Source organism: Delphinapterus leucas, chromosome 8 (assembly GCF_059928025.1).
Source record: "Delphinapterus leucas isolate spDelLeu-1000000601 "Yukka" chromosome 8, BTC_Dleu_Yukka2, whole genome shotgun sequence".
Classification (NCBI taxonomy): Eukaryota; Metazoa; Chordata; class Mammalia; order Artiodactyla; family Monodontidae; genus Delphinapterus; species Delphinapterus leucas.
The window spans coordinates 46,672,982-46,682,263 of record NC_143136.1 but is presented as its reverse complement, the minus strand read 5'-3'; the positions used below and the strand labels follow the sequence as shown (position 1 = coordinate 46,682,263).

Sequence of the window (9,282 nt, the reverse complement as noted above, 5' to 3'; positions counted from 1 at the left end):
TCCAATATTACTCATATATGAATAATAGTATAAGTTTCTGAATATTTGGAAGGACGACACAAGGAATAATGGTGATCATTTTTTAAACTTAAAATTTCTTAGAAACATAAGATATAGTTAAATACTTTAATATGAGTTTTACATGGGTTCATTATAAAAATAAAAACATTCACTGCTTTTTACCCCTTTTACCCATGTTCCATATTAAAAATTTTATAGCACCTCTTAGGCAATTATCTCAAAAACAAATTATTAAAATTTTCTAAAATTCTAAATATAAAAATTTTACATCTTTCTTCATTAATCTTGTTAACAGTAAAACTACTTAATCTCATTTCTCATTTTATGAAATTGTTACTTTAGCAAACAAAATTTACCTAAATTTTCCTACTCTAACTTTTAATTGCCTGATTTATTTGAATAATTCTTACAGATCAAACTATATTTTAAAACTTTGGGAAATAATAAATATTCAACACATTTTAATATCAATAGCTATCATCTTATGGATACTTACAATGCAGCAAACACTATGCTAAATACTTTCCATGTGTGCTCTCATTTACCCTCATAATCATTTCACAGGCAAAGAAGAGAGAGTCAGGCTTATTGAGTACAAATCCAAATTGGTTTGAATCCAAATCCTATGCTGTTTATTATTGCATTTGATTTGATGTTTGATGTTTTTCTTCTACAACACTTAAAATATTCTTCATTTGTGTCTGACAGTTTACTGGCAGCCAGTAGATAAAGAGAAACTGTGGGATTTACTGGATTTTAAAGCTTTTCTTCCCAATTAAATGATGGTATGTATGTGTGTGTAGCTTGTGAAGGAGAAAAATAAAGAGAATATGCAAAAGGTTGAATAAAATTTTTCCTAACGTATACTTAGCTTTATAATTCCACAAAATTTCTCATTGAACAGTGGCAGATATTTTGAGAAAAAAAATGGTAATTGTTTATTTCTTCATCTCTGGAGTAGAAACTTCTTGGCAAGATGGATCATTTAGGTAGCTCACAGCTGTTTGCATTTTGAAACTCTCTGGAAATCTCCCTAGAGTGATTTACAAATTTTGTAGAACGTTCTGTTGAGAATAGGGAATACGTTAAAAAAAAATTGACTTTTGAAGGTCAAAATTCTTGCTTTCTGATTCCAAAAATTGACTAAGAAGGAAGTATTGAAAGTTTCCTCTAACTTGAGAGCACCTGCAGCTTAAGAAAGAGAGGTCAGTAAATTGGAATTACACTCTTTATGAAAATACAGATTAAATACGGATGAAAACCCCAAAGACACTCAGGTTCATAACTGACTTAGCTGATATTATCTCATGATAAATGAAGAAGAGCAAATTATCAGTAGTGTTGACAGAAATGGCTTAATTTTGGTTCAATTGAATTTGCTTAAAACTTATTAGTTAGAATAAATTGTAGATTGAAATAAAATATTTTGGTACTTGAAATAATTTACGCTTCACTAAATTTTGCTAGCTCTTTCAAGAATTATTACAAAAAGAGATTAAATACTTTATCATAAGCAAAAACCAAATGTTAAGGCATTCAGAATCTTCCAAAGTGAGTGGGCCCCCTGTAAAGTAGTAACTTGGAAGCTTGTCATAAAAAACTTCTGTTGTTTATGGACTAATCAGGCACTGAAAAAGAAAATCTGTTGCAGGTGTAGTCAGTTTAGATAAGGCAAGCTGCATCCACATAGGCTAGTTTTGGAGGAATATAGCAGACCACTGAAAATGACTTCCTTAATCTACGTGGAATGTGGTTATTACCAACAGAAGAGCCTGGCCAGTGTTGACTTTTGTTTTTTAGTCACAGAACATCTTCACGTTTGTTTTGGCTTACCATGTATCGGTGTTGGAGGCTTTAAAATAGAGAACATTTTTATAAAATTCTAAAATGCCAAACTGGAAGAATTTTTATAAGCAGTCAAGTCCAAAACACTATTTCTAAATATGAGTAAATGTGGGGTAAACAAAATTAGATGACAAGCAAATTCATCCACCAGGTAGTGTCAGTATTTGTATAATAAACAATATCTCTTAGTTCACACTTCAGAACTTTTCCCCACAGCCTCTGATGGAAAGTGAAAGCCTTAAACAACTTTACATTTATTTTAGTTAACAGCTTTTTTGCAGCTAAGCACTCCAGGTACATAATTGAAAGATCAATTAGTACTAAATGTGTATAACAAGTAAAGAGCTATTCCTCATCCCTCAGACTTCCACATCCAACTTTTTTCTGGCTTCCTTCAGTTCTTGCTGTTGAGAGGCACAATTCCTTTTTTTATTTCTGCTTCTCGTATGTGACCTATTCCTCCATATTTTCCCCTGTTCTTTAGAATTTTCTCTTCATCTGTAGTGTTTGAAATTTCGTGTGTGTGTGTGTGTATGTGTAGAGAGTGTGGTGGGTAGGTTTCCCTTTGTTGAATACAATATCCCATTTCAATAAAGGAAACATGTTATTAGTTCTATAAAATTTCCCTCTCCTCAATTTTATCTCTTCTATTTTTGTAGAACTTCTATTACAACAAGTTTGGGCTCTTGAATTGAATTCCGAATTTTCTTACTCTTTTTTTCCTCTCCCATTTTCCTTTTCTATGGCTTTTTCCTTCTACAGCTTAGATATTTTCATCACTTTTCTCTCCAATTTCTTAATTTTAAAAATGTTTATTGTATTTTAGCGTTTTTTCTTCATAATCTAGTGTTCTTATTCTGTTCTTTCTCTGCAAATACTAATTATAAGGGTTACAATAAATGGAAAGGTATTTAGCTTTTTTTACATCCCTCAGTAACACATTGAATTTTTCTGTGGGGTTTTTCTGTAAAAGTCATTTACACATCTTTTGTGGGATTAACTGTTAAGTAGATTAGGGTTTTTGTTCTATTGTCACTAGTATGTGTTTTCTGTTTTTCTTTTTTTAAATTTATGTTTAATTTTATTGCTATTTTCCTATTTAGCCTACAGAAATACTATCGATTTCATATGTTAAAATTGCATAACGTAATCTTGCTGAACTCCAGTGTTCTGTTGTTTTAGATTCTCTTGGATTTTCAATTATGACAAGCATATTATATGCAAATAACTAATATCATGGTAATATTTATACCTAATTTCTGTTTCTCGTCTTTTTGCTTTGACTGTAAAACTAAGACAGCCTGGATATGTTAATAGCAATGGTAATAGAGAGCATCTTGCTCCTGTTCCTGAGTTTAATGAATATGTTTCTAAAATTTTACCCCGAAGTATTATATAATTTTTGGTAGATATCCTTTACCAGATTAAGGAAGGTCTCTTCTCCTTAATTTGCTAAATTTTTAACTCATAAAACAAGTATCAATTTTAATCAAATGATTTTTCTTTATTGAAAATGATAATTTGGCTTATACTTTTTGTTAATATTTTTTCATTACATTAAACAACAATCGCATTTGAACCATCTTTATATTTCTTGTAAATCATCAGTATTATTGGTTTTTCCTTTTGCCTCAAATAACAATATGGCTCAGTTACTGACCCTGTCTTTAAAAAATTTTTATATTTTCATCATGGATATTTGCTTTATTTTTGATTTATAAAAATACTACATTACGGTATATTTATCTTGGTTACTGAGTTTGTTTATGTCCCTTCCAATTTTGTGCCTGAGGCAAGCGTCTCACTTGTCTCACTCTACTCCCAGCCCTGCCAGTCAGATCACATATTTCAGATAGTGCTGATACCAGCCAGATATTTGGGAGTAAATTTGTGAATCAAACCTGGTCAGTCAGAAAGTTACATTTCTCTAAACATGGCATTTGGCTCAAGGCTGGCCATAAGACATTTGGGTCAAAGAGAGGGAGACCAGGATTTGTTTTTGTTTTTAAGTTAAGATTTTATTATTATTATTACTGCTGCTACTACTATTATTATTATTAAAGCAGTTTTAGATTCACAGCAAAATTGAAGGAAAGGTACAGAGTTTTCCCATATCTCCTCTACCATAACACATGCATAGCCTCTCCCGTTATCATTATCCCTGACCAGAATGTTACATTAGTTACAGTTGATGAACCTACATTGACACATGATCACCCAAGGTCCATAGTTTACATTATGGTTCACTCTTGCTGCTGTACATTCTATGTTTGGACAATATATAATGACATGTATCCATCATTATGGTATCATACAGAATATTTTCACTGCCCCCCAAATCCTGTGCTCTGTCTATTCATCTCTTCCTCCCCCATGCCCCCAACCCCTGGTAACCACTGATATTTTTACTGTCTCCATAGTTTTGCCTGTTCTAGGCAAATGCCATATATTTGGAATCATACAATATGTAGCTTTTTCAGATTGGCTTTTTTCACTTAGTAATATGCATTAAGGTTCCTCCATGTCTTTCCATGGCTTAGTAGTTCATTTCTTTTTCGTGCTGAATAATATCACATTGTCTAGATGTAACAGAGTTTATCCATTCATCTACTGAAGCACATCTTAGTTGCTGCCAAGTTTTGGCAATCATGAATAAAATTGCTATAAGTATCTGTATGCAAGTTCTTATGTGAACATACATTTTCAACTCCTTTGGGAACACCAAGGAGCATGGTTACTGGATGGTAGAGTAAGAGTATGTTTAGTTTTGTAAGAAATTGCCATACTGTCTTTCAAAGTAGCTATACTGTTTTGCATTCCTACCAGCAATGAATGAGTTGCTCTTGCTTTACCACATCTTTTCCAGCTGTTGGTGGTGTCAGTGTACCTTATTCAACCATCCTAATACGTGTGTAGCTCACTGTTGTTTTAATTTGCATTTCCATGGTGACATATGATGTGGAGCATCTTTTCATAAGCTTGTTTGCTGTCTGTATATCTTCTTTGAGGTGTCCGTTAAGGTCTTTGACCCATTTTTAATAGGGTTATTTGTTTCCTTATTGTTGAGATTTAAGAGTTCTTTGTATATTTTGGATAACAGTCCTTTATCCAATGTATGTTTTGCAAATATTTTCTCCCAGTCTGTAGCTTGCCTTCTAAGCTCTTGATATTTTGCAGAGCAGAAGCTTTTAATTTTAATGAAATCTAGCTTATCAATTATTTCTTTCATGGATCATGCCTGAGGTCGGGACTTTATTTCAATTCTTTGAGGTAAGAGAGTACAAACTTTTCTAGAAAACTTTACTCTGAGAGGATGTGGGACTTAAATTCTGGAAGTCATCTTGAAATCCTGTGAGATTAGAAAATAAAGGCAAAAAATGTTGGGCAGCAGAATCAGAAGTGAAGATAGATTGAATTCTGATGACAATATGAGACCCTGAATCCAACCATAATGCAGTCAGATACCTTTGACTTTTTCAATTTTTGTGATAAAAAATATCCCTGTTTTGTTTCAGACTGTGTGGGCCAGAATTTTTCTCATTTGTAAGCAAATTGATGAGGAGATCATACCTGTTGTCCTAAAGCTCTATTTTATTTATTGTTACGTTATATGATTAAATGCCTGTGCACCTCTCTCTCTTTGGTAAGATGAATTATCATGTATTATTACTCCCTTTAAAAGTGGTCTGAATAATCCTAGCCAAGACTTCAGCTATGTGGTTAGACTAGTTCAGAGGTTGGGCCTGAGCGGCTGACAAGATCAAGGTTTCCTGTTCTGCAAAGCAGAATGCAGGGAAGGCAACTAAGATGTGTCCATGTTCAAGTCCTTGAGAAAGAACTAAAGTCAAAGAACTAAAAGTCAAAAATTGGAGAAAGTAAATACAAATGCTAATTTCATAAAAACGAGACAAGAGCAGGAAGAGCTGGTGAAAAAATCAGAAAGTCCCCTAAATAGTTGGTTACTTTAATGTCATATTCTTCCTTCTTCTGGTATAAAAATTGGACAGGCCTCCTTCAATAGTCAGGATCCTTCAATAGTCAGGATCCTTCAATAGTCATTTATATAATATATTGTCATATGATATATATTTAAATATATTTATACAACTATATGAGATGATTGGTAGAAATATATATGGAATAAATTAAACGTAGACTATATGGATTATAAGGCATAGCACACTAATTTGCTGAGTAAGAAATCATAACACATGGATGCCCATTTATAACTGAAGGGATTATTAGCAAATTCCAATTAAAGGAGGTAAGTAGAGTGGAGCTTGCGGAATAATTTTTTTCTTTGTCTTAGAACTCTTTATCTTTGGAATAACTGAAGAGCATTAATTTTTACTTTTTGAAGTATAAAAAACTCATGAGTATAACAGTCACACTTTACTATTCAGGATAATATATTTTATTTCTTATACTGTAAAAAATAAAATCATTTGAGCAATTTTCAGCATACATGGTTAATTTTGAACAGAGAATAAACAAAGTCGGTAAATAAGCATTATATGCTGTATAATGTAATTCTATATAAAATTCACAGTTAGATGCATTTGATTATGCAAAATAAGGGAAAACAATACCACCAGCGACAATCTTATTTAAAAACACAGTAAACATAATATTCATATGCATTAAACATTGCAAACCATCTCTCAGTGTGTGTCTTTCTTGACTAAGTAATGAAGCCATGAATAGTTGTTGGCGAAAATAGTCAACTCACCAATGTGCTGTTTATATGTCCTTGGTAGCAACTTGCAACTTGACCTAGGGAGACTTTACCCTTTATTTAAAGCTATTGCTATCCATGTATAAAAGACAACAGGAATATTTCACAAGAGATTTTGATTTCCAAAAGCTCCAAATTCCACAGCAGAGACTCAGTTTAAGGCAGTTACTTATGTATGAATATTTGAAATCAAGATATAGAAATTTTCTTAAGTGAACAAATTGACACTATTTTTCAATGATATAATTTTTATGCCATAGGGTGTATATTAGAACTTTTCAAATTATGCCTCAAAATACAGTGATTTTATAGTTCACATCAGCTGTACCCTGACTTCACATGAATGGTCTGGAGGGGATCATATTTTTAAATAAAAAATCAGCATGAATAAACTAAGTAATTAAACATATATTCAGTGATCAGTGAATACCACTTTAAATTGAAATAGTCATGAAAGAGTAGTGTAGGTAAGTGCAAAAATATATATAAATATATCAAAATTGGGGGATGGGGTGGGGTTAAGTACCAATTACTGAGTCATCGAAGGATTTTGAGTGGTGGAGAAATATATGAATTAATTCTTAAGTGGTTGCCAAGGTTTGGGGAAGGAAAAGGAGTGAATAGGTAGAGCAAAGAGGATTTTGAGGACAGTGAAAATACTTCGTTTGATACTATAAATGGTGGAATCATGTCATTACACATTTGTCCAAACCCATAGAATGTACACCAAGAGTGAACTATAATGTAAACTGTGGACTTAGAATTATTATGTTTTGTCAATGTAGTTTCATCAGTTGTAATAAATGTCCCACTCTGTTGCAGGATGTTGATAATGGTGGAGGCCATGCATGTGTAGGGTCAAGAGTTATTTGGGAAATCTTGAAATGTCCTCTCAATTTTGCTGTGAACCTAAAAGTGCTCTAAAAAAATAAAGCTTAAGGAAAAATTTAAAAAATAAAAGAATTAAATTAATAATGATATGAAGAATGAAGTAGATGTAAAAAGCCTGGGAGTTAGATGAACTTTATGAAAAAGGAAGCGTTAGTGTTTAGAAACTGATTGGAAGTAGTATATGAGAGAAAATAAGAAATCAAAATGGGTTCAAACTTTCAAGCCTGAGGAGCAGGCAGAATTATGATACTATTGCTAGAGAGAAGTAATTAAGCTAAACTAAATGGATAAAGTGGTTAGTTGTTTCTAGATGACAAGTTCAAATTTTAATGTGAAATTTGAAGTGAACATCATAGAATCTGAAATATCTAGAAGGCTGTTGAGATGTCAGACTGTACATGACTCAGCAGAGAAGGAAAGGTATAGATCTGGATAAAGTGAATTAACTCCAGAGAAATGTTAGTTAAAAGCCTGAGAGTGAATAACACATATGTTTTCTAGTAGAATCTTCCTTGCTCATAATTTTCTCTTCCTTTTCTACAGAAATAACATGACTGTTTTAAAAGCATGAATTACTGGTTGCTTTGTGTGCAAAGCCTAATTATAAATGAATAGGTTTCAGGAGTTTTAAATATACTTGCTATTTTTGGTAAGAGAAAAGTTTGTCAAGCAATAAAATTAGGAAGTACATAAACAATTTCCTTTTGATTGTCACTAAGAAATTCCCTTTCCCACCAAGTCTTCTCTTATCATGATCTGTATTTAACACACAGCTATTCAGCCATCTTTACTGATATGATGAGCCATAAGCAAATAAAAGTTACATCAATCAAAATCAGGCAGGCACATGACGTAGAGTTGACTTTCTTTGTTCAGATATGGTTTGGCTCAAGATTGTTCGAGGTGCTGGTTAATGCAAAAGGAGAAAAAGTATGTCTAGGGAGGGAATCACATGACAGAATTCTGTTATTACCAGCTCTTTCCAAATGAGTGATCTTTCCAAATTGAGTGATCTTTATCAGAAGAAGATGCTTGCCACTATTTTAGATATGAAACCCCAAAACCACTTGATCTTTAATAGTTGTATTTCTTAATCTGGACATAGGCTGTAAAAAATATAATTGTATACATGATCAAAACAAATAAGTGACAACATATTCTGAAATAGGATGATCACCAAATGGTAAAATGGACTGATTTGATGTCAGTTGTATGATAAATTGTAGTTAAATGGCAGATAGTTAGAAAGGGTTTGAGAGAATAATAAGTTCATAGTAGACAGTTAATAAGTTATAGCCATAGAATAAGCAATTTGACCAGATAAGTAAAGGAACTCTGATGCAAATGCATTAATAGCAGGTAATATATGAAAAATTCATTAAAAAGATTTCAGGAGAGAAAAAAAAGTTTTATCCAAAATATTTAGTAGAAATAATGTTGTAATGTAACAAATTTATATCTTTTTAACAAAAATTTCTTCATATACTATTTTCACTGGCTGCTTCTTTCTTTTTCTTTTGGTTTTAATTAATCCCCCTTTTGATATTCTTTGGGTGAAACCTAAAAAGGAAGATAAATAAATTTATGCATGATAAAGTAACAACATAATAAAACATTTAATCTAAAATTTCTTCAAATTATCTTTTAATGTTTAAAACCAAAAAACATGTAATGGGTTTAAAAGTCTTTAATTTGTCTATATCTTTGTGTAAACAACCTCTTTCTAAGGATGTCACTTTGCATAAATGGGTAAACGTTATTGATTTTTATTATTCACCTTGAGCTACAAA

General features: G+C 32.0%; 1 protein-coding gene across 1 annotated transcript in view; it reads right to left on the bottom strand.

Annotated features, from left to right (window-relative positions):
* Window positions 1-5,080: 5,080 nt before the first annotated feature.
* The window catches only part of TFPI (tissue factor pathway inhibitor), a 47,188-nt gene continuing 42,986 nt past the window's right edge, over window positions 5,081-9,282 (bottom strand). Inside the window, exon 7 of the mRNA XM_022567226.3 lies at window positions 5,081-9,052. Within this exon, the coding sequence (XP_022422934.1) occupies window positions 8,946-9,052 (107 nt within the window). The 3' untranslated portion in view covers window positions 5,081-8,945. The remainder of the gene's footprint in view (window positions 9,053-9,282) is intronic.